Source organism: Sarcophilus harrisii, chromosome 3 (genome assembly GCF_902635505.1).
Source record: "Sarcophilus harrisii chromosome 3, mSarHar1.11, whole genome shotgun sequence".
NCBI classification, from domain to species: domain Eukaryota; kingdom Metazoa; phylum Chordata; class Mammalia; order Dasyuromorphia; family Dasyuridae; genus Sarcophilus; species Sarcophilus harrisii.
In genome coordinates, this window is record NC_045428.1 from 178,609,219 (window position 1) to 178,634,473 (window position 25,255).

Genomic DNA, 25,255 nt, shown 5'->3' on the forward strand with positions numbered 1-25,255 from the left:
TCCTCAGATTATCTCTCCTAGATCTATTTTCTAGGTCTGTTGTTTTTCCAAGTAGATATTTAACATTTTTTCTATTTTTTCTTTTTTTTTTTTTTTTGGTTTTGCTTGATTGATTCTTGATTCTTGATGTCTCAAGGAATCATTCATTTCTGTTTGTTCAGTTCTGATTTTTAATGAGCTATTTTCTTCATTAGCTTTTTTGCTTCTTTTTGTATATGCCTAATTAAGTTTTTAAATGAGTTCTTTTGCTCTATGAATTTTTTTTTCATTTCACTAATTTTTTTTTAACTGAGTTATTTTCTTTATCCAATTCACAAATCCTACTTTCCTGGGAGTTCTTTATCTTTTCCAATTCACAAATTCTGTTTCCTTTCACTCTCTGGGAGTTCTTTACCTTTTCCAATTCACATTGCAGGAAGTTTTTTTTTTTCTTTTTCTACTTCATCAAATTTTTATTTAAGTGAGTTATAAAACTTTTCTGTACTCTCTTGCATAGCTTCTTTTCCCTTTCCCCATTTTTCTTCTAACTCTCTTTTAAGATTTTTTATAATTTCTTCTAGGAGAGTTTTGTGTGATGGGGGACAGGTTACATCCCCCTTGAGGGTTTTGTCTGGAGACTGTCTGCTATTAGTCTCCTCAAGGTTGAAAACTTGCTGTCTTTCTGTAAAGATGCTATTAATGGTCTGTTTGGCTTTTTTACTTATTTTTTTTTTAAAGCTCTTAGGGCCTGCCTTCAGGGCAAGGAGATAACCAGGTTCCTCTGCAGAGCAGGGATAGATATATAGGCAGTAGCTGTCCTGCAAACAGGATGCAAAGAGTGTCCAAGCTATGGAAGTGCTCTGGGAAAAGCTCCCCACTGGAAGTGTCTCTGCCCTAGGTAGCACAGGCCAAGCTGGGGAAATGCCCTGGTAAGAGCCCTGCTGTACAGATTAGCGGCTGCCCTACAGCTAGAGGCTGAGCAGCAAAAGTGTCACTGCCCCAGGCAGAACCTCCCTGTGGAGATTAGCAGTTGCCCTGGGAAGAGCCCCGCACTGAAAGTGTCTCTACCCTGGGGAGTGCAATTGAGCTGTGGAAGTTCTATTGGCCCAAGATGAGTCCCCTGCTGTGCAAATTAGAGGCTATCCTGGGCTGAGCCCCCCTGCCATGCAGATTTGTGACTGCCCTGGGCAAAAACCCTGTGCTACAGAATGCAACTGCACAGCTGTGCTGTGGTCTGTGCTTACTCATTCACTTCCAGTTTTGGGTGGCTGTAGCCAGATCCTGTTAGATTCTGGCATTTTTTGGAGTACACTCTACCTTTGGCTTTAATTTCTCTGCTGGTCTACTGCTTTGCAACCAAAGCACAGCAGCCAACCTGTGGTAGAGTCCTCCCTGTAAATTTTCCAGCCATGGGGACTGTCCCAGCTTTGTCTGCTCAGTATGCTAGCCTCTGGTTCTATCTCCCTGCTTGTGCTGACCTGTTCCCACTGCTCAGAACAAACCTTTTTTTTGGCAGTCTTCCAGATTATCTTCAGCTGATAAGTTGTACTTCCAGTCCTCATGAATTTTACCAATCAAGCACTATTTTTGAGGCTGAATTTGGTAATTAGTAGTGAAGGTATGAGTGGAACTTAGTATGTTGCATGTGTCTTCTCTGCCATCTTGGCTTCACCCTGCTTCATTTATTTTTGAAGGGTAAAAATCACGGCTCAATAGCTTTGGCATTATGAATTTTACATTAATATTCTATGAGATGAGGAGGCAACATGTCATAGTGAATAAAGAACATCTGACCTCAGAGTCAGAAAGACTTCTGACACACATAGGCAGTAGTATCCTGAGCAAATTGTTTTACCTGTCAGTGCTGAGTGCAACTATAAGTAACAATATGTATTGATTTAGGATAGGTTTCTCACTGGGATTCTCTCTTCACCAAAAAAATCACAGGATGAGTAACAAAATAAAATATACATATAAAGAAATCAATAAAATTCACTAGGTATTAGATAAATCAACTCTAAATAGAATATCAGATGCTCCAGTTCTAGAAGTTTCAACACGATACAAATGGAGAGTTGGAAGTTTAATTCTATTCCCCCTCAACCTCTAAATTATGTTTTCTTACTTAACTTTGAATTCCCTTATCATTCATGTCATTTACCTAATTCACTCTTCCATGTAAATAGTAAAATTTTCAGTACATTTACTTCATCAATGAAGAAAATAATATACTTAAATGGTGAGATAGTGATATTTCAAACTGAAAAAAATGATTTAATTCAATTATAGCATCCTCTTACCCAATAATTCAAACTGATTTAATCAATAGTTCTATATTTTTATATTTTCTTTATTCACTCTTCATTTATTATTATGTGGTTTTCAATTTGTCCATATCAGAGTATATGAGGGGCTGCTTTTTTGCAAATATTAAATGCCTAAAGAATGTAATTTAAATGTTGTTAGAATATCAGCAATCCAAATCTCAGCTGATTTAGACAGCTGTCATTATTGTGCATCTAAAAATTGCACATTTCTAATGTGGAGTGAGTATCTGTGTGTGTGGGGAGGGGGGGACAGGGAGAGCAATAAAAACCTAGCACATTTCCAGGGATGAGGAGGCAACATGTCATAGTGAATAGAGAACTCTGCCAAGATGGCAGAGTGAAGCCAGGAAGCTACTCCAGCTCTCCCAGTTTCCTTTGAAAATCACATGAAACCAAGCCTCTCAACAGAGTCTAATGGAATATAGACACTCTCCAACTCAAGATAAATTGGAAGGACTTCAAGAACCAGCAGACTCACAGCTGTGAAAAGGGTATTCAGCCCATTTCAGACAAGTTTGGGAAAGCCAATGGAGAGCATCTTAAACATAGCAGATCAGAAACTAAGATACTCCATCCTGGCTCAGTGGAGGAGCAGAAAAGTGGGGCATTCTCCAATACCAGCTCAAAAGGCAACTTATCAGAAATCAGATTGTTTCCAGGAAAAAGCAGGCAAAGCTAACCCCTGAAAACATAGGGGGTCCCCTGTGCTCAAAACCAAGACCCAATCATTCATAGAAAGCATGAGACAGCATCCCCTTTATTCCAAGAGCAGAGCTTAATCATAAAAAATAAAAAAAAGAAGAGGAAATAAAATGAATAGGAATCAAAAAAGAACTTTGATCATAGAAAGCTACTATGGTGACAGGGAGGAACAAATACCAACTCAGAGGAGAACAAAATATCCACTGAGGAAATCTCATATGAATTGATCTCAATCCCAAAAAGGCTTCTTGGAAGTGCTCATAAAAAACTTTAAGAGAAGAAAAGAAATGAGAAGTATACTCAAGAGCATCAACAGCTTGGAAAAGGAAGGCAATTAAAAAAAAACAAAAAGGCAAGTGGCCAAATGCAAAAACAACAACAACAAAAAATTTCACTTAAGAAAACTTCAAAAGCAGGATTAATCAAATGGAGAAAGATCAAATGGAGAAAGATATACAAAAGCTAAGTGAAGAAAATCACACATTAAAAACTAGAACGGAGCAAATGGAAACTAATGACTCTATGAGACATCAAGAATCAATCAAAAAGAGGCAGGTAGGTGGTGCAATAGATTGAGCCCCAGCCCTGAAGTCAGGGTTCAAATCTGATCTCAGATACTTAACACTTCCTAACTGTGTGACCCTAAACAAGTCACTTAACCCCAATTGCCTCAGGGGGAAAAGGAATTAGTCAAAAAACTGAAAAGAATGAAAAAATGGGGGAAAAAATATAAAATACCTCATTGGAAAAATAACTGAAAGTAGATCCCAGAGAGAATATTTGAAGGTTATGACCAAAAAAAACAAAACAAACAAACAAACAAAAAAGCCTGAATAGTATTCTTCAAGAGATCATCAAGGAAAATTGCCCCGATACACTTGAAACAGAGGGGGAAATAGTCATTGAAAGAATGTATTGATCACCTCTGAAAAGAGATCCCACAAGGAAAACTCGAAGGAAGATTGTAGCAAAATCCCAGAATTACACTCTTAAGGAAAAAATACTGCAAGTTGCTAGACAAAAGCAATTCAAGTACCAAGGAGTAACTTTCAGGATTACTCAGAATATAGCAGCATCTACAATAAAGATTGGATATCCTGGAATACCATATTCTGGGGTTAAAAAAATTAATCACCCAACATGAGATGGATCTTCAATGGAGTAAGAGATTTCAATCATTTCTATGGGGAAAACAAAAGAACTAAATTGAAAATTTGATCTTCAAACATAGAACTCAAGAAGAGAATAGAAGGAAAAATAGATCTTATTAAAAGATTAAATTGTTTACATCCCTAGATGGGAAAATGTTACCTGTAACTCTTGAGAACTGTATCTGTTATTAGGGCAGCTAGAGGCAAAGCCTCACATAAAAGAAGGGTGTGCTTGTGAATGGACTGAAATGTGAGATATCAAAGGCAAAGACTTTTAAGGGATGGGAAAAGATGAAAGGGGAGATACAATGAAACAAATTAAATCACATAAAAAGGAAAGAAAGACCTGTTATAATGGAGGGAAAGAACAAAGGGAGATGAGCATTGGATGAAGCTTGATCTCATCAAGGGTTCAAAGAGGGAATAATTTAATCACTCAGTTGGGTAAAAAATTTTCTCTTACCCCATAAAGAAGTATGAGGAGAAATAGGAAAGAAAAGGGAAGAGCTGGATGGAAGGGGGGGCAGAAATATTAGGAGAAATGTGTAAGAAAAGGGAGAAGGAATGATAGAAGATAGGGCAGTTAGTGAGTTGGGCAGGTTAAAAAAATACTATTTACTAAAGAGGGACAGGGTGATAAAAGAGAACACAAGTATATCCAGGGGAGAAAATAAGATGAGGGAAATACAGAGCTGGTAATCATAACTGTGAATGTGAATGGGATAAACTTTTCCATAAATGGAAGCAAATAGCAAAGTGGATTAATTAAAAAACTGAATCCAACAATATGTTGCTTCCAAGAAACACATTTGACACAAAGCGACACACAGAGAAAAAATAAAAGACTGGAACAGAATTTATTATGTTTTAGCTGTAACAAACAAAAGCAGATAAAGGAGAAGTAAAAATACATCTAATTAAAAGAGGTAAGGAAGAAAAGCACATCTTGTTAAAAGGTAACATAAATAATGAAGTAGTAACAATATTAACTGTATATGCGCCAAGTGGTAGAGCATACAAATTCCTAGAGAAGATATTAAGTCAGTTAAGGGAAGAAATAGACAGCAAACTAGTTGGAGATTTCAACCTTCCTCTTTCAGAACCAGACAAATATAATCTCAAAATAAACAAGAAAGAAACTAGGGAGATTAATAGGATCCTGGAAAACCTTGATAAGATAGACCTCTAGAGAAAATTCAGTAGAGACAGAAAGCAATAAATCTTTTTCTCTGCAGTATTTGGCACCTACACAAAAATTAATCTTATATTAGGACATAAAACCTCACAATCAAATGCCAAAGAGCAGAAATAGGAAATGCTTCCATTTCAGACTACAGTGCAATAAAAATTATATTCAATAAAGGGGCAAGGAAAGACAGACTAAAAATCAATTGGAAATTAAATAATCTAGTTCCAAATAACGAGTGGGTCAAACAATAAATCACAGAAACAATTCATAATTTCATCCAAGAGAATGACAATAAGGAGACAACATACCAAATCCAGCGGGATGTAGCCAAATCAGTTCTTAGGGGAAATAGTTACATGAATAAAATAGAGAAAGATCAATGAATTAGGCATGCAACTAAAAAAGTTAGAAAAAATACAAATTAAAACACCACAATTAGGTACCAAATTTGAAATTCTGAAACTCAAAGAAGAGATTAATAAAATTTAAACTAAGAAAACTATTAAACTAATTTAAAAAATAAGAATTGGCTTTATGAAAAAACCAACAAAATTGATAAACCTTTGCTTAATTTCTTTAGAAAAAGAAAGGAAAAAAAAAATTACCAGCACCAAAAATGAAAAGGGTTAACTTAACTCCAGTGAAAAAGAAAGTAAAACAATAATTAAGAGCTATTTGGCCCATAATTGTATGCCAACAAGTATGACAATCTAATCAAAATGGATGAATATTCACAAACATATAAATTACCCAGATTAACAGAAAAGGAAATCAATTACTTTAAAAGTCTCATTTTCAAAAAAAAAAAAAAAAGAAAGAAAGAAATTGAATAAGCCATTGAATGAACTCTTTAAGAAAAAAAAATCCAGTTTGACAAACCCAAAGACCCCAGCTTTTGAGATAGGAATTCACTATTTACAAAAACTGCTGAGAAAATTGGAAACTAGTATGTCAGAAGCTAAGCACTGACTCATATATAACACTGTATGCCAAGATCTTGATAAGGTTGAAATGGGTTCATGATCTAGACATAAAGAATGATATTATATATGAACAAGAAGGACAAAGGATAATTTACCTCTCAGATCTGTGGAAGAGGAAGGAATTTGTGACCAAAGAACTAGAGATCAATATCAATCACAAAATAGATAATTTTGATTATATTAAGTTAAAAGTGTTTTGTACAAACAAAACTAATGTAGACAAGATAAGAAGGGAAGCAATAAACTGAAACAACATTTGATGAATGTTGGAGGGGATGTGGAAAAACTAGGATACTGGTACATTGATGGTTGAATTGTGAACGAATCCAACCATTCTGGAGAGCAATTTGGAACTATGCTCAAAAAGTTATCAAACTGTTCACACCCTTTTAACCAGTAGTGTTTCTACTGGACTTATATCCCAAATAAATCTTAATGGAAGGAAAGGAATTCACATGTGCAAAAAATGTTTGTAGCAGCCCTTTATGTAGTGGCTAGAAACTGGATGGATGCCCATCAATTGGAGAATGGCTGAATAAATTATGGTATGTGAATATTATTGTTCTGTAAGAAATAACCAGCAGGATGCTTTCAGAGAGGCTTGAAGAAACTTACGTGAATGGATGTTAAATGAAATGAGCATAACTAGGAGATCATTATACACTTCAAATACAATACTGTATGAGGATCAATTCTGATGGACATGGCTCTCTTCAACAATGAGCTGATTCAAACCAATTCCAGTTGTTCAGTGATGAAGACAGGCATCTACATCCAGAGAGAGGACTGTGGGAACTGAATGTGCATCCAATATATTGTATTTAACACATATTTTAACATATTTAACATGTATTGGACTACCTACCATCTAGGGGAGAGGGTGTGAGGAAGGAGGGAATAATTGGAAAAGAAGACTTTGCAAGGGTAAATGATGAAAAATTATCTATGCATATGTTTTGTAAATAAAAAGCTTTAATTTTTAAAAAGATAAAAAAAGCAATATCCAGGGCTAAATGCATTTACAAGTGAATTGTACCAAACATTTAAAGAATAATTAATTCAAATACTATGTAAACTATTTGGAAAATTAGGTAAAGAAGGAGTCCTGCCAAATTCCTTTTATGACACAAATATATTACTGTTAGGATTCTTACAAGGTGCTGAGTAAGTGGAATTGAGGAGACAGTAGTTAAATCTAGTTTAGCACTGATTTAATCCTACAACAAATAATGGTTTCCTAGTGATATAATGATTGATACATACTCAGTTGTACAGCATATAAGCAAGAAGCTCTCAGGGTCAGAGACACAAGCCCACTCTTGGAGGCAGAGACAGATTCATTCTATATTCCACCTTTGTGCTAGCTAGAGACATTTGGAGGGAACTAGGGGCTGAAGCTCAAGACTTTGAAGGACACAATAAAGGATTTTAACTCCTGGTTGCATTTGGGATGATTACACTGAACTGAAACGAAGGCTGCACCCAGAAGCCCCCCAAGAAACCTGCTCCCAGAGAACATTATATTTTTAGAGAAGACACTAAATTTTGGTGCCCAAACATGGGATAGACACAATCCTGATTTTAGTGGAAAAGCCTCTGATTCTGATTTCAGTGGAAAAGTCTCCTTGAACCAAAAATTAGGGTGAGTACAAAAATAAACAAGGAAACTTTGTTAGAGGGCTAAAACAGTATTTCAGCTAAAATGGGACAAATGTTTAGAAAACAGCCTGCCTTTCCTCTTCAAGGAAATTGTGTAGAGAGCATTGTCAAGATTTATGAAAAGCTAAGGTTTGATTATAATTTGGGAACAGATCTCTGAACTTTTAGACACTGTACAGTACACATCTCCTTGGCTCTCTAAGGAAAAAGAATTGAATGCAGATGAGTGGAAATTAGTAGGAGAGCAACTAGGTGAATGCTACAATTCTAATCCAAACTCAATTTCCAAAAATACACTTTATACATACAATTTAATACAACTGGCTTTAGGAAATTATATAAGTTACAGAATAAGGAAAAAGATGAAAGAGCAGGAGGGGGAGGATCTAAATAAACTAGGTGAAAAGGATGAAGAATCAGATAAAAATGGAGTTAAGTACAATTTTGAGTGCATATATAAAGATAATGGAATATTATCTTTGGAATCTAATGGAATATTATTATTCTATAAAAAATTGGTGAAAAACCTGATTATATAAAGACCTGGAAAGATTTACATAAACTAATGTTGAGCAAAACAGGCAGAATCAGGAATATATTGTACACATTAATAGCAAGAATATAAAATGATCAACTATGAAAGACTTGGTTCTTTTCAGTGGTTCAGTGATCCAAGATAATCCCATTTGGACAAAAAATGTCATCTGCATCCAGAAAAAGAACGATGGAGATCGAATGTAAATCAACACATGCTGTGTTCACTTAATTTTTTCTGTTTTGTTTCCTCTCCTGTGGTTTTTCTCTTTTGTTCTGATTTTTCTCTCCCAACATGAATACACATTTTGTGAAAAAATAGGTATTTAAAAAAATAAAAGAAAATAAAACAAACAAAAAGAAAATTAGCAGTCTTTGGGAAAAGATATTACATAACAGACCATATTTTTAGAGTCACACAATTTACTTAAAAGTATAAAGAGAATAAATACCCATTGTTATTGTTCACTGATGATTTTAAAAGTATGTATTTGTTGTAAGATTTTAAAGTTTGAAATTACTATCACAAATGACTCGTGTTTTAGAAGCTGAATATAGAACTTTAATAATAATACCTAAAAACAGCAAAGAACAGACCTTTTGCAATAACAAAACCAGCATAAAAGGATAACAACTAATCACACTACAATTATTAATACAATAATTAGATGAAAAAGAGAGAGAAAATATCACTAATTCGGGGGAGCACCAACTTTGATTCATTGTGGCCATGTTCAGCCTATTAGTCCCAAACTGGGAACTGGTCCAGACAGAGCATCTTCTCCATGGATGAGACTCCAATGAGAGCAGGGGCTTTGTCTTGCAGACAAAGAAGGCTTTGGGCCAAGGATTTGGGCTATGAATGGGCCAAGGGTTTGGGGCTTTGGCCCATCTTCTTGGCTATTGGCCATGGGAATACAGATGTGTTAGCTCATCAAGGAGATAACCATGAGGGGCTGCAAGATTGTAATTAATAAATGACATACATGGGAGATTAGCCATTTCTCCTAAGTACTGACTGTCCTTGAATTTCAGGAGGGGCTAGTTCCTGAAACATAGCTAAGCAGCCAACACATACATAATACATTCTTTGAGAAGTCAATTAAGGGACAAAGTGGACTTTCCTTGAGAAGTCAACTAAAGAACAGAGTGAACTTATTCAGGAATAGGGAATATACCTTCAGTATTTCATAGACCAAAACACTGGATTAAAGGGTCTCTTCTAATAAGATGTTTCTGCAAATGTCATAATCATCACAGATTTTTTGAAAGATGTAATGATACAAATAATTTTGTGCTCTTACCTTATAACTAATGCAAGATAATATATTAGCTAGGGAAACATATGTTTACCAAAGGTGTTTGTTACTGTCATGGAAAAGATCCATCCCTGAGTCTAAATAAAATAAGATTCTGTACAAAAAGAAAGAAAGAAAGAAAGGAAGGAAGGAAGGAAGGAAGGAAGGAAGGAAGGAAGGAAGAAAGGAAAAGAAAAGAAAAGAAAAGAAAAGAAATCAAGTATGATAAAGTATAATTTTATTTGTGAGATTTCTGGGTCTTCCTTTAATGCCTAGCAATTCAAAAACTCCTGAAAGATTGCATCTGTATCTCTAACAAATCACTGAATTACAGCACTGAATACCAAAAAATAACAGCATGATTTGAATCATGTAGTAGAACAGACCTCTCAATCTGAAAATTGCATTTTATTCTGAAAGAAATGTTCCAGATGCAACTTTCCTTCCTCAGACACTGACCCTGTTACCTTGAATAATTTGTAAATCCTGACTTAAGTAAAGGATACATATGATGAGTGAGGATAATGTAAGAGCTTAGGAAGCTCCCCAAAACAAATTTTCTTGACATATAATCATCATTACTTCAATTAAAAGATAATATAACATCAAAATAAGCCTCACCTAATCCTTCCTCTATAAATTAAGAGAACTATAATTTTTCTTTAAAAGTCATTTGAAAGACATTCCTTACAGATCCTTAAGGAAAACATCTTTCTAATTGAGTGAATTCTAATTTCCCTTTAGGTAACCACGTGGGTTACAAAAATTTACAGAAATTTTAGGAAATTTACACACACACACACACACACACACACACACACTTAAACACACATGTTGAAAAGGGAAAAGATAGGTACATTGTACAAAATATACATTTTAAACAAATATTAGAAGCTATTGAAAATAGTCTCCCCCTTTTTTTTTTACTACAAACCTCTGTAGATTAAGATTGCAAAAATGATAACAAAACAAGCAAAATAGAAAATGAAGAAAAAACTTTGCCAGAGACTTTAGGAGATTTCAAAACAAAAACCAAAAAACCATGATTTTGACTTGGGTGAAGTTTTAGTGCTATAAAATCAGTCCAAAAACAATAGTATAGCATACACTTTGATACAAATAAATTAAAAATTACATAACAAAGGCAGGAAAGTAAATATTTCATCATGAAGGAATGCATGGTTAATACAAGTCTAGTCATTTCAAGAAATCAATAAGAGGAAAAAATAAGAAATAATGTTAGAAGAACTAAGTACTGATGTTATCATCTTTATGTTTTAATGACAATTATAATATCTACACAGAAAAGTAAACACAAAACATATATATTCAAAGTAATAAAAGGAAAATAATTTTTTGAGGGGATTGAGACAGAGACATTAGTATCTGGCTAAATAAGAAAACACATCATAGAGGTAAGGCAATGGCACTTGAATTTAGCCTAGAAGGAAGTTAGGAATTTTGAGAGGTAACAGAAAGGAAGGAGTGAAGTTCAGGAATGAGGGAAAGCCTTTGCAAAGGCATAAATATAAGAGATGCAATGCAATTTATGAGAAACAGCACAAGTTTGGCTGGATGTTAGAGTTCATGAAAATGCACAATAAATCTAGAAAAGTAAGATGGATTCAGATTTTGTTGTGATACGGGAGCCACCTCCAGTGGCTGCTGAAGGTCTAACTCAGACCTTTACAACGGATCTGTTCATGTGAGAGGATGATGATGATACAAGGAGACTTAGAGGCAGTTGTTGTTCTCTGACCTCTCCACTGAGAGGCAGTTCCTCTTCCCTCTGCCTCCAACTTATTTCATTCCCAGTCCACAAGCAACACCTGTGTCAGTAAAGGATGCTTTACAACTCTTTCAATGTTATGATTCACAGCTGCGGAGGCTTTTGGACAATTGACCTGCCCATTCACTTAGACATGGTTCTTAAGATTTTAAATGTCAAAAAAAGTAATTTATATTAGATCCTAGAGGCAACAAAGACAATGGAGCTTACAGAGTAGGAAAATGATATGATCAGAATGGTCCTTTACAAGTACAGTATATTTTTGTCAGCTCTGCAAAGCTTTGGATTTGGAGAGGAGAATAACTGGAGGCTGAAAAACACATTAAGAAGTTATTTACAATAATCAAGATAAAATGTGGTAAGTCTTGAAGTAGGTTGTGTGTGGAGATGCTCAATAACAGAAGGGGGGAAGATATCAGAGTTTTAGAGAGTTAGAATCTGTGAAGATCGCATATTTTAAAATCAGCAGGAGTCAGGAATTCAGGTTAGGGGAAAATCGTTAGTCTTTATTCTCAGTGAAGAAGGATCGGAGGCGGAAGAGAATTGGCGATAGCAATGTGTGCAGCTGAGTCAAGAAGCTAGCTAGACCCACAGCCACACGACCAGCAGCTAGGAGAATGGAACCCAGGCCCAATCTCTCCCAGCTTCTCTTCCTGTTCCTCTCTCTGCCTCCACCCACCAAAATCATCATTTCCTGTACAACACATCAGGACTTGCACAGAGAGTGGGCAGGGACCATTCTTTATCCAATCATGTATATTAATAGAGTATAGTCCAATTACTATTTAGCCTCATGTACTTGGGACCTCAGTGCATCAACTCAAACCTCAGCCCATTACAACAATCAACAAAACTTTGCAGATGGGAGGTGTGGAGAATAATGAAGGATGAATGAGATTGTAGAGTCAAAAATCAATCAAAGATTATGAAATCTGGGTGAATAGAAAAATTGTGATACCCTTGATAGAAAAAGAGAAATTAAGAAGAGGGGTGGTTTGGGGACAGAAAGATCTGGTTTAGAGATATTGGATTTAAGATGCCTAAGGGAACTTTCAGTTGGTATTTTCCAATAAGTAATTAGTAATACAGGAGAGTAGAGCTTAGGAAAGAAAAAGTTACATAGATTTGAAAGTCATTGCTATAGAAATGATAGTTGAACCTATGGGAACTTATTATCAAGAAAATATTTAGAGAGAAGAGGTCCCAATATAGGACCTTTCTAGCAGGAAAAGAAGACTTGAGAGGGAACTGGCAAATAGAGGAGATAGATAAAATGTGTCATGCAAATCTAGAGAGAAGAGAGTATTTGGGAAAAATAGGTGGTCTATAGTGTCAAATGTGTCATCAAGGAATTTGAAAACTAAGAAAGAACCATTGGATTTAGCAGTTCATTAAAAACGTTGAAATTAATGGTTTATTAGATTGCTGATGGTGGAAACTAGGTTGCCAGTTGAGAAGAGGGAGGAGATGAAATGGAGGTAACTAGGATATGTAGCTTTTTCAAGTCTGATAGTATAGGAGAAGAGGAAGATTATGTTTGAAATTTTTCTTGTGTTTTTTTAAAATTTTACTTATCTATTTTTAAGGATAGCACAAAGACCTGATCATGTAAAAAGCCAATACATAGGAAAGGACTAATAAGAAATGAGTCGGGGTTGAAAAACTGTAATTGGTATAGTTACAGGAGCATGAGGTATAGGATCATGAGTATAAGTATAGGGGATAATTTTGACTAGGAGAAGTGACATATCTACCCCATAGTAAAGAAGATAAAAATTATTTCAGGATATTTTGAAATGGAGAATAGGAGACAAGATTGACCATAACAAATAGCCACTATTTTCTCAGTAAAATATGAGGTAAGCTAATTCACTGAGAGGAGGAGGAAAAAGGAGTTAATGTTGGAGGGCAGAAGGGGAAAGAAAAAGTTTGGATCAGCTACAACAGGGAGTATGAATAAAAAATCAAACTATGGAAGAACAATAGAGACAAGATTATATAACAAAAATTTATATCTATCCCACTCAGCATTCACTAAAATTTTCCACAAAAATCCATGGTTTTATATGTAAATCTGTGCATTAGTTATTATTTATAAAATTAACACATTGAAAAATTATAGTGTATTATTTGTAGCTTGTTAGGTAGCTCATGAAACAGATAGCCAGAATTATTGTATGGTAGAACATTAATTTTATATAATGAATGTTTACTTAACCCACAGACTATTGTTAAATATGCCACTTACATTGGTGCAGTCAGTCACGTTGCCACATATACTTGAGCACATTTATGAAACATATGCACGGGTAATTTTTCAACACTGACTCTAGCAAAACCTTCTGTTCCAACTTTTCCCCTCCTTCCCCACACCCTCCCCTAGGTGGCAGGTAGTCCCATACATGTTAAATATGTTAAAGTATATGTTAAATACAATATATGTATACATATTTATACAGTTATCTTGCACAAGAAAGATCTGATCTAGAAAGAAGGTAAAAAAAAAAAAAACCTGAGAAGAAAAACAAAACTGCAAGCAAACAAAAACAGAAAGAGTGGAAATGCTATGTTGTGGTCCAGACTCATTTCCCATAGTTCTCTCTCTGGGTGTAGCTGATTTATTACTGAACTATTGGAACTGGTTTGGATCATCTCATTGTTGAAGAGAGCCACGTCCATCAGAATGGACCATCATATAGTATTGTTGTTGAAGTGTATAAGGATCTCCCAGTTCTGCTCATTTCACTTAGCATCAGTTCATGTAAGTCTCTCCAGGTCTCTTCTGAAATCCTGCTAGTCATTTCTTACAGAACAATAATATTCCATAACATTCATATACGACAATATATTCAGCCATTCTCCCAATTGATGGGCATCTATTTAATTTCCAGTTTCTGGCCACTACAAAAGGGGTTGCCACAAACATTTTTGCACATACGAGTTGTTTCCCTTCTTGAAGATCTCTTTGGGATATAAGCCCAGAAATAACACTGCTGGATCAAAGGGTGTGCACAGTTTGATAACTTTTTGAGCATAGTTCCAAATTGTTTTCCAGAATGGTTGGATCCATTCACAATTCCACCAACAATGTATCAGTGTCCCAGTGTTCCCACATCCCTTCCAACATTTGTAATTATCTTTTTCTGTCATCTTAGCCAATCTGAGAGGTGTGTACTAGTATCATAGAGTTGTCTTAACTTGCATTTCTCTGTTCAATAATGATTTAGAGCACCTTTTCATATGATTAGAAATAGTTTCAGTTTTTTCATCTATACGTTGTCTGTTATCCTTTGATCATTTATCAATGGAGAATGGTTTGATTTCTTATAAATTAGAGTCAATTCTCTATATATTTTGGAAAGAGGTCTTTAGCAGAACCTTTGACTATAAAAATGTTTCCCAGTTTATTGCTTCCCTTCTAATGTTGTCTGCATTAGTTTTGCTTGTACAAAAGCTTTTTAACTTGATATAATCAAAATTTTCTATTTTGTGATCAATAATGTTCTCTAGTTTTTCTTTGGTCACAAATTCCTTCCTACTCCACAAGTCTGAGGAGTAAACTATCCTATATTCTTCTAATTTATAATCTCATTCTTTATACCTACATCATGAACACATTTTGACCTTATCTAGGTGTAAGTGTGGATCAATGCCTAGTTTCTGTCATACTAGTTGCCAATTTACCTAGCAGTTTTTGTCAAGTAGTGAATTCTTATCCCCAAAGCTGGGGTCTTTGGGTTTGTCAAACACTACATTCCTATAGTTATTGACTATTTTGTCCTGTGAACCTAACCTATTCCACTGATCAGCTCATCAATTTCTTAGCCAATATCAAATGGTTTTGGTGACCACTGCTTTATAATACAGTTTTATATCTGATACAACTAGGCCACCTTCATTTGATTCTTTTTTCATTAGTTCCCATGAAATTCTTGGCCTTTTGTTCTTCCAGATGAGTTTTGTTATTTTTTTCTAGGTCAGTAAAATAAATTCTTGAAAGTTTGATTGTTATAGCACTAAATAAATAGATGAGTTTAAGTAGTATTGTCATCTTTATTATATTTGTTTGACCTATACAAGAGCTCTTAATATTTTTCCAATTGTTTAGATCTGACTTTATTTGGGTGGAAAATGCTTTGTAGTTTTGCTCATATAGTTCCTGGCTTTCCCTTGGCAGATTCCCAAATGTTTTATAGTACTGACAGTTATTTTAAATAGAATTTCTCTTTGTATCTTTTGCTCTTGGTTTTGTTAGTAATGTATAAAATGCTGATGATTTGTGTGTATTTATTTTGTATCCTGCAACTTTGCTAAAGTTACGGATTATTTCTAATAGCTTTTTAGTAGAATTTCTGGGGTTCTGTAGGTATACCATCATATCATCTGCAAAGAGTGATAATTAGGTTTCCTCATTACCTACTCTAATTCCTTTAATTTCTTTTTCATCTCTTATTGCCAAAACTGGTATTTCTAACATAAATTGAATAGTCATGATGATAGTGGGCAATCTTGTTTCACTCCTGATTTTATTGGGAATGGTTCCAGTTTATCACAATTACATATGATGCTTGCTGATGATTTTAAATATATGCTATTAATTATTTTAAGGAAAAGTCCATTTATTCCTATACTTTCCAGTGTTTTTAATAGGAATGGGTATTGGATTTTATCAAATGCTTTTTCTGAATCTCTTGAGATGATCATATGGTTTTTGTTACTTTTATTATTGATAAAGTAAATTATGCTAATACCTTTCCTAATATTGAACCAGCTCTGCATTCCTGGCATAAATCCTACTTGGTCATGGTGTATTATCTTGGGGATGATTTTCTGTATTCTCTTTGCTCATATTTTATTTAAAACTTTTGCATCAATATTCATTAGGGAGATTGGTCTATAATTTTCTTTCTCTGTTTTCTTCCTACCTGGTTTAGGTATCAGTACCATGTCTGTGTCATAAAAGGAAATTGGTAGGACTATTTTTTCAAATAGTTTATATAACATTGGAGTTAATTGTTCTTTAAATGTTTGGTAGAATTGACATGTAAATCCATTTGGTCCTGGGCATTTTTTCTTAGGGAGTTGATTAATAGCTTGTTCTATTTCTTTTTCTAAAATGGGACTGTTTAAGCAATTTATTTCTTCCTCTGTTAATATGGGCAGCCTATATTTTTGAAGGTATTCATTCATTTCACTTACATTATCAAATTTCTTGGCATAAAGTTGGGCAAAATAACTCCTAATTATTGTTCTAATTTCCTCCTCATTGGTGGAAAGTTCTCTCTTTTCATTTTTAAGGCTAACACTTTGATTTTCCTCTTTCCGTTTTCTAATCAAATTTACCAAAGATTTATCTATTTTGTTGGGTTTTTTCATAAAACCAATGCAGTTTTATTTATTAATTCAATTGGTTTTTTTTACTTTCAATTTTATTAAACTCTCCTTTTACTTTTAGAATTTTAATTTTAGTGTTTGATTGGGGGTTTTTAATTTGCTCTTTTTCTATCTTTTTTTAGATGCAAGCCTAATTCATTGATCTTCTTTTTCTCTGTTTTATGCAAGTAAGCCACTAGAGATATAAAATTTCCCCTTTTTAATGCTATGGCTGCATCCCACAAGTTTTGGTATGTCGTCTCATTATTGTTATTATCTTAGATGAAATTATTGTATCTATGATTTGCTGTTTCACCCATTCATTCTATAAGATGAGATTATTTATTTTCCAATTACTTTTTGGTCTATTTCCCCTGGCTTTTTCTTGAATATAGTTTTTATTTCAATGTGATCTGAAAAGGATGTATTTACTATTTTTGCCTTTCTATATTTGAATTTGAGGTCTATATGTTCTAATATATGGTCAATTTTTGTGTAGGTTCCATGCACTGTGGAGAAGAAAGTGTACTCCTTTCTATATTCATTCAGTTTTCTCCAAAGATCTATCATACCTAACTTTTCCAGTGTTCTATTTACCTCTTTAATTTCTTTCTCAATTATTTTATGGTTTGATTTATCTAATTCTGAAAGTGCAAGATTGAGATCTCCCATTATTTTAGTTTTGCTGTCTATTTCTTCTTGCAACTCTCTTAATTTCTCTTTTAGGAAGTTAGATGCTATACCACTTGGTGCATATATGTTAAGAGATCTGCAAGAAGAAATAGACAGCAAAACTAAAATAGTGGGAGATCTCAATCTTGCACTTTCAGAATTAGATACGTGTTTACTATTTATATTGTTTCATTATCTATGCTACCCTTTAGCAAGATTTAGTTTCCTTCCTTATATCTTTTAATTAGATCAATTTTTGCTTTTGCTTGATCTCAGATCAGGATGGCTACCCCTGCTTTTTTTACTTCACTTGGAGCATAGTAGATTCTGCTCCAGCCTTTTATCTTTACTCTGTATGTATCCCCCTGCTGTAAATGTGTTTCCTCTAACGAACATATTGTAGGATTCTGGCTTTTAATCTAGTCTGCTATCCACCTCTGCTTTATGGGAGAGTTCATCCCATTAATATTCATATTAGTAATTAAAATTACTAATTCTGTATTCCTGCCATCTTATTATTCCTAGATTATGGTTTTCTCTTTTCTTTCTCCCTTACCCCCTCCTCTTCATTATTAAACTTATGGGCACCACTTGCCTCACGCAGCCCTCCCTCTTTAGGATCCCTCCCTCCCCCTTAGAGTCCCTCCTGCCTTGTCTTAAATCTTTGCCCTACTATTTCTGCATTCCCTTCTATTTAGCCTTCTCCTTCCCTTTTTTATTTTCCCCTCCCACTTTTCAATGAGGTAGGAGAAGTTTCTTTGTAAAATAAATATGTGTAATATATTTTCTTTGAGCCAAATATGATCAGAGTAAATTCACACAATGTTCATCCCTCCCTTCTTTCTCTCAGATATAATGTTTCCTTTGTCTTTTCATGAGATGTAGTTTCCCTCTTTTTCCCTTTTTCTGGTACAATCTTCTTTTGATCTCTAGTATCTTTTTTATAATATAACTGTAAAATCAAATTATACATGTACTCTTTATGCATATCCATAACAAAAATACAGTTCTCAAGAGTTCATTTTACCTTTTTATGCTTCTCTTGAGTCCTATATTTGGAGGTCAGTTTTTTTTTTTCTTTTTGTTGTTGTTGTTGTTCGTTTGTTTAGCTCTGCTTTTTTCATCAGAAATGTATGGAATTCACCTGTTTCATTGAAAGCCCATCTTCTTCACTGGAAGAAAATGCTCATTTTAGCAGGGTAGTTTATTCTTGGCTGCATTCCAAGTTCTTTTGCCTTATGGAACATCAGAATCCAGATCCTTCAATCCTTTAATGTGAAAGCTGCTGAGTAATCCTTATTGTGGCTCATTGGTATTTGATTTTTTTTCTGGCTGCTTGTATTTTTTCCTTGGCCTGATAGTTCTGGAATTTAGCCACAATATTCCTTGGAGTTTTAATTTTGGTGCCTCTTTCAATGGCTATTTTACCTTCTGATTCTATGATATCTGGGCAGTTCTCTTTGATGATTTCCTGAAAAATCATGTCTAGGCTCTTTTTTTCATCATGACTTTTGGGGAATCCAATAATCCTTAGATTATCTCTCCTAGATCTATTTTCTAGGTCTGTTGTTTTCCAAAGTAGGCATTTAACATTTTTTTCTATTTTTTCATTTTTTTGGTTTTGCTTGATTAATTCTTGCTGTCTCCTCAAGTCATTCATTTCTATTTGTCAGTTCTGATTTTTAATGAATTATTTTCTTCATTTACTTTTTATTTCTTTTTGTATTTGTCTAATTAAAATTTTAAATGAATTGTTTTGTTCTGTGGATTTTTTTTCCCATTTCACCAATTATTTTTATTTTATTTTATTTTTTATTATAGCTTTTTATTGACAAAACATATTCATGGGTAATTTTTCAATATTGACCCTTGCAAAAACTTCTGTTCCAACTTTTCCTCTCCTTCCTTCTACCCCCTCCCCTAGTTGGCAGGTAATTCATACCAATTAAATTTGTTAAAGTATATGTTAAATACAATATATGGATACATATTTATACCATTATCTTGGTGCATAAGAAAAATCAGATTTAGGAAGAAGGTAAAAATAACCTGGGAAGAAAAACAAAAATGAAAGGAAACAGTAACAGAAAACGTGTAAATGCTCTGTTATAGTCCACACTCATTTCCCAGTGTTCTTTTGCTGGGTGTAGCTGGTTCTGTTCATTACTGATCAGTTGGAATAGATTTGGATCTTGTCATTGTTGAAGATAGCCACTTCCATCAGAATTGATCCTCATATAGTATTTTTGTTGAAGTGTATAATGATCTCCCACTTCTGCTCATTTCATTTAGCATCAGTTCATGTGCGTCTCTCCAAGCCTCTCTGTAATCATCCTGCTGGTCATTTCTTACAGAGCAATAATATTCCATAACATTCATATACCAAAAATTACTCAGCCATTATTATCCAATTGATGGGCATCCATTTAATTTCTTGTTTCTAGACAATGCAAAAAGGGCTGACACAAACATTTTTGAATATACAGGTGCCTTTCCCTTCTTTAATATCTCTTTGTGATATAAACCCAGTAGGAAGACTGCGGGATCAAAGGGTATGCACAGTTTGATAACTTTTTGAGTGTGGTTCAAAATTGCTCTCCAGAATGGTTGGATCCATTCACAACTCTAGCAACAATGTATCTGTGTCCCATTTTTTCCTGCATCCCCTCCAACATTCATCATTATCTTTTGCTGTCATCTTAGCCAATCTGACAGGTGTATACTGGTATCTCAGAGTTGTCTTAATTTGCATTTCTCTGATCAAAAATGATTTTAACATCTTTTCATATGAGTACAAATAGTTTCAATTTTATCATCTGAAAATTGTTCATATCCTTTGACCATATATCAATCGGAGAATAGCTTGATTTCTTATAGAGTCAATTCTGTATATATTTTGGAAATGATGCCTTTATCAGGACCTTTAACTGTATAATGCTTTCCCAGTTTGTTGCTTCCCTTCTAATCTTGTCTGCCTTAGTTTTGTTTGTACAATAGCTTTTTAACTTGATATAATCCAAATTTTTTATTTTGTGATCAATAATGATCTCTAGTTCTTTTTTGATCACAAATTCCTTCCTCCTCTACAATTCTAAGGGTAAACTATCCTATGTTCTTCTAATTTATTTATAAATCTCCTTCTTTATGCCATACTAGTTTCCAATTTTCCCAGCAGTTTTTGTCAAATAGTGAATTCTTATTTGTCAAACACTAGATTGCTATAGTTAGTTATTGATTATTTTGTCCTGTGAACATAACCTATTCCATTGATCAACTAGTCTATTTCCGAATGATTTTGGTGACTGCTGCTTTATGATATCACTTTAGATCAGGTACAGCTAGGCCACCTTCATTTTTTTTTCATTAGTTCCCCTGAAATTCTTTTCAACTACAGTCACTTCTATACTGTAATTCATAATTCACCTGTCCTTGACTATTGGATCCTATAACTTATATTAAAAGGTCACTGATATTCCTCTGATGACTTCCTCAGAAGACCTTGCCTTTTCTAGGTCCAGTTGATCCTTTTGAAACTTTCAGCAGGCAACAGGAAGTGTCAGTGAAGAGGCAGTGGAACAGCAGCAGTTGCACTGGGATTGGGCTGAGTCTCTCCTGGTGCTGGGTGGATGTGACGAGGTCCCATGAGACTTCAGAGCTTTGGGGTACACTTTACCCTCTGTGTTTATGTTGAAAATTTTAGAACTTCTCTGTTGATCTATTGGCTTATAACCAGAGCAGAGTAGCCAACATTGTGGTAGAGTCCTTCCCTCATTGGAGACCACACCCTGCTGTTCCCCTTTGTTCTATCTGCCTGTGAGAATGCCTGGTCCGGTATCCTCCCTTGCCCAGTATCATCAAAACAGACCTTTTCTGGTGATCTTTGAGATTATCTTCTGTTAGTAATGTGTTTTACTCCCAGTACTTGTGGGTTCTGACAGTCAAGCACTAATTCAGAGGCTGAATTTCATAAATAGTTTGAGGATAGTAGGGCAGCTCAGAAAGAAGCGTGTCATCTCCACCATTTTGGCTCTGCCTTCCTTCCCCAGCATACAATTCTTAATATCCCAAGAGCATCATTTCCTATGGAAACCGAGGAGTTTTCTTTCTTAGACTCTGAAGAAGAGATACTAGAAATCCTCATCTTCTATAATTTTATATGTCATGACATGTCTGCTTTGAAAGACAATCTGAGGTGTGAGCAAGTAGTAAGAGACAAATTAATTTGTGAGCAAACTCTCAACTACTTTCAATATTCCTGGTAAGTACAGAATTTGCAACTAATAATGCCTCCCATGCTAAGAAATTTTTTTCCATTTCAGAGAATATATTACCACAATACTGGCAGAAGTAATAATGATTTTTGACATTATACATTTGAGTCTCATGATTGATTTTATTCTCTTCTAATTAATTTTGTACCAGCTACACATGTATTATGCCATTGTTTATATTCACCTTGAAACAAAAATATTATTCCATTACACTTTAGTTCACTCTAAACCCTATTCAACATTTTTAGATCTTCCACCATCACCAGATACTAGCTCAGGGTTTAAGGCACCAAATAGATCCTGGCCAAAATGGTGTTTTGTGAAAAATTCTGCAGAGAGAAAAGGAAATGCTCCAGAGAGGCAACATGCATCCACCATCAATGAAAAATTAATTGGATTTACAAGCTAGAAATGCACTAAAATGGCAGTGTGAAATGCAGGAATGGATTAGCTCCATAGAACATAAAGAAGATTTAAGGAAAGTCCCACACAAACAAACATTTGGATCAGGTGTGTTGTAATAAAGTCCAAAACAAATTGTAGACATTTTAAATTTATTTTAATATGAAAATTATATTTAAGGCCAGTACAAGACAATTAATAGGTTGGAATACCTTCACAAAACAGGTCAGGAAAATTATCTTGCTGTCTTTCTCATTTCTTCAAAAGGGCAATAAGTATAGACTACCTACACCATCTGTTACCATACACTGCTTATTTTATAAAAAAAAAAAAAAATTACCATCTAACATTTAACTAAGAAAATAAATCAAAATGTAAAGATGGATTTATAAACCTTTTAATCATTTTGAGTCAATTGGTCAATTTTAATATTTGCTCAATTCAGACAAAATTCAGAATCATCAGTTGCTTGGGATTTTCTCTACAACAACAACAATAAATCTAAGCCTAGAAGAGACCTTAATGATTTCTCTTCATATAGAGGTCCCTCATTTCTCAGTTTTCCAAAGTTATAAAGTAAATAGCAGATTATTAATGACCACAGATTTTATGACTCTAAATTTAGTGTTCTTTATAATGTTACCTAGAATGAGTGAATTTGGAAGCTTTAATAAAATACAATGTTTGGTTCAACTATTGAGTCATTTTTCATTTGTGTCTTGACTCTGTCATCCCATTTGGTTTTTTCTTGGCAAAGATACTGGGGTATTTGATATTTTCTTCTCCAGCTTATTTTACAGATTTGGAAACTGAGGCAAGCAGGATTAAGTCACTTGCCCAGGGCCAAACTATTAATAAGTTTCTAAGGTCAGATTTGAACTCACAAAACTAACTATTCATGACTCCAGACCCAGCATTCTATCTACTGTATCGTGTTTTACGTAATAGATAGCATTTATAAGGTTTGTAAAGAGCTTTGCAAGTAAGACCTCATTTTATTCTCACAACTCTAAGAAGGAGGTGCGATTATTATCCTTATTTTATTTGTGAGGAAACTTGTCCAGGGTCACACAGCTAGTAGGTGACTAAGGTAGGACTCAAACTCAGATTTGCCTTACTCTAGAGCACACTATCCACTGCATCACCTCTTTAGTACTTAGGTTATCTGGAAAAGTAAACAAATTACCTTTGTTCTTGTGGGTACAATTTATTTTCTTTACCATTTAAGAGAAATAACATATCATAGCTGTGTATTTTAAGTATATTTTCTAGAACGAGTCTTCTGAAATCAGAAATCATGAAGTTCATATGATCTTTTTTATTAAAAAAAAAAACCATTCCTCCTTTCTTATGCAAATGGAACAATCCTTTCCAGACATGAACCCTATTTGATGTTGGAAACTTTTTTTCTTTTTAACATAAATCCCAAGTAGAGGAATATTTTAAAATAAAGCAATTGCTATGTGTAAAAGATAGTATAATTAAAATGTAAGTGTAGTGAAAACAAAAAGGTAATACTAGAATCTATAGAATAGTTCTCAAAATGATGGAAAATAATTTTATCCTTGATCAACTTCTAAAGGTTACAAATATCAAATACACTAAACAATTCCCTCAAACTAAACAACATCCTTTTTTTGTTTGTTTGTTTCTTTATGTATGTAAGGAAACATAGATCCCTATTCCCCTACTTCCCCCAGGGGAAAAAAAAAAACTTAAGAAAAATAAAATAAAAAAAAAACAAACAAACAAACTATGCTTCAATTTGCATTCAGACACAATCAGTTCTTTCTCTGGGTATGGATAACATTTTTCATCATAAGACCTTCAGAATAGGCTTGGATCATTGTATTACTGAGAATAGTAAAGATCATACCACAAAATTGCTATTACTTTGTACAAAGTATTGTTTTCAGTGAAATGAACAACTTCCAAAATAATGTCTATCCCTAGAAGCAACTGAACTTCAAGAAGCTTATTTATTTAGCAACTAGGTCTTCATTTAAGTTAATTGAAGTAATGTTGCCATAATTTAAACTAAAACAAAGACTGCATTCCTTTATTTTTAATGGAAAATTCTAATCAATTTCATTGTACTCTGAAAATTATTTTCAGATAGGTTTTTGATGAACAAATTATGATTCATTATATATAGGTCTCTTTTAAAATGAAGCCAAATTTTATTAAAAAATGTAAAACTTTTTTTTTAATATTACCAGGACTTGTGTGCTGGTTGTATCTAATTCTGTTTATATGTAGAAACTTCTGAAATAGAGACTTATCTGTTAATTTTTCTAGAGACTTTCTAAACTTCATTCTAAACTTCAGTTTTATAGTATTGAATGTGTCTTCCAATGCCCAAGCAAATTTTTTTAAAATTTGGTTTGGTAGGGTTTTTTTAGTTCTTTCTTGTACTTCTTTTTCAGAGGAGGCACTGGTACCCTATAGTAAGCCCACCTTCCCATCACCAGGTGGACATAGCTCATCAGGAACAGCTTCTTCAAAAGGATCAACTGGACCTAGAAAAGGCGAGATCTTGCGAGGAAGTCACCAGAGGAATACCAGTGACCTTCTTGACATCGGTTATATGGGATCCAGTAGTCAAGGACAATTTACAGGTGAATTATGTAAGTAGTTTCTAATTATAGTATAGATGTGACTGTAGTTGAAAAATAATATAGTGGTAACAATTTGTATGAATGGAATTAGAGAATGAAAGGAACTCATCTTGAGTTTCTCTAAAGAGAAAATTCAAATTACTATTTTTGAACTTTGTTCTGGCAATAACCCAAATCATTGCTCTTTATGGCACTAAATGAAATGTACATTTTTACCACTTTTTTAATTACCAAAAACAATATTTTTTAAAATTTAGATAATCTTATTCTTTACAAGCATGAGAAACAGTATGGTATCATGTCAAACT

General features: G+C 34.1%; 1 protein-coding gene across 8 annotated transcripts in view; it reads left to right on the forward strand.

Moving 5' to 3' along the window:
* The window catches only part of ROBO2 (roundabout guidance receptor 2), a 606,204-nt gene that overhangs the window by 572,856 nt on the left and 8,093 nt on the right, over window positions 1-25,255 (forward strand). For 6 of the 8 annotated variants that reach the window (XM_031958824.1, XM_031958826.1, XM_031958829.1 and 3 more), the window contains one exon: window positions 24,756-24,947. In XM_031958824.1, the coding sequence (XP_031814684.1) occupies window positions 24,756-24,947 (192 nt within the window). Of the gene's footprint in view, window positions 1-24,755; window positions 24,957-25,255 lie in introns of all 8 variants that reach the window. The other 2 variants (XM_031958827.1, XM_031958828.1) reach the window with 1 other exon arrangement.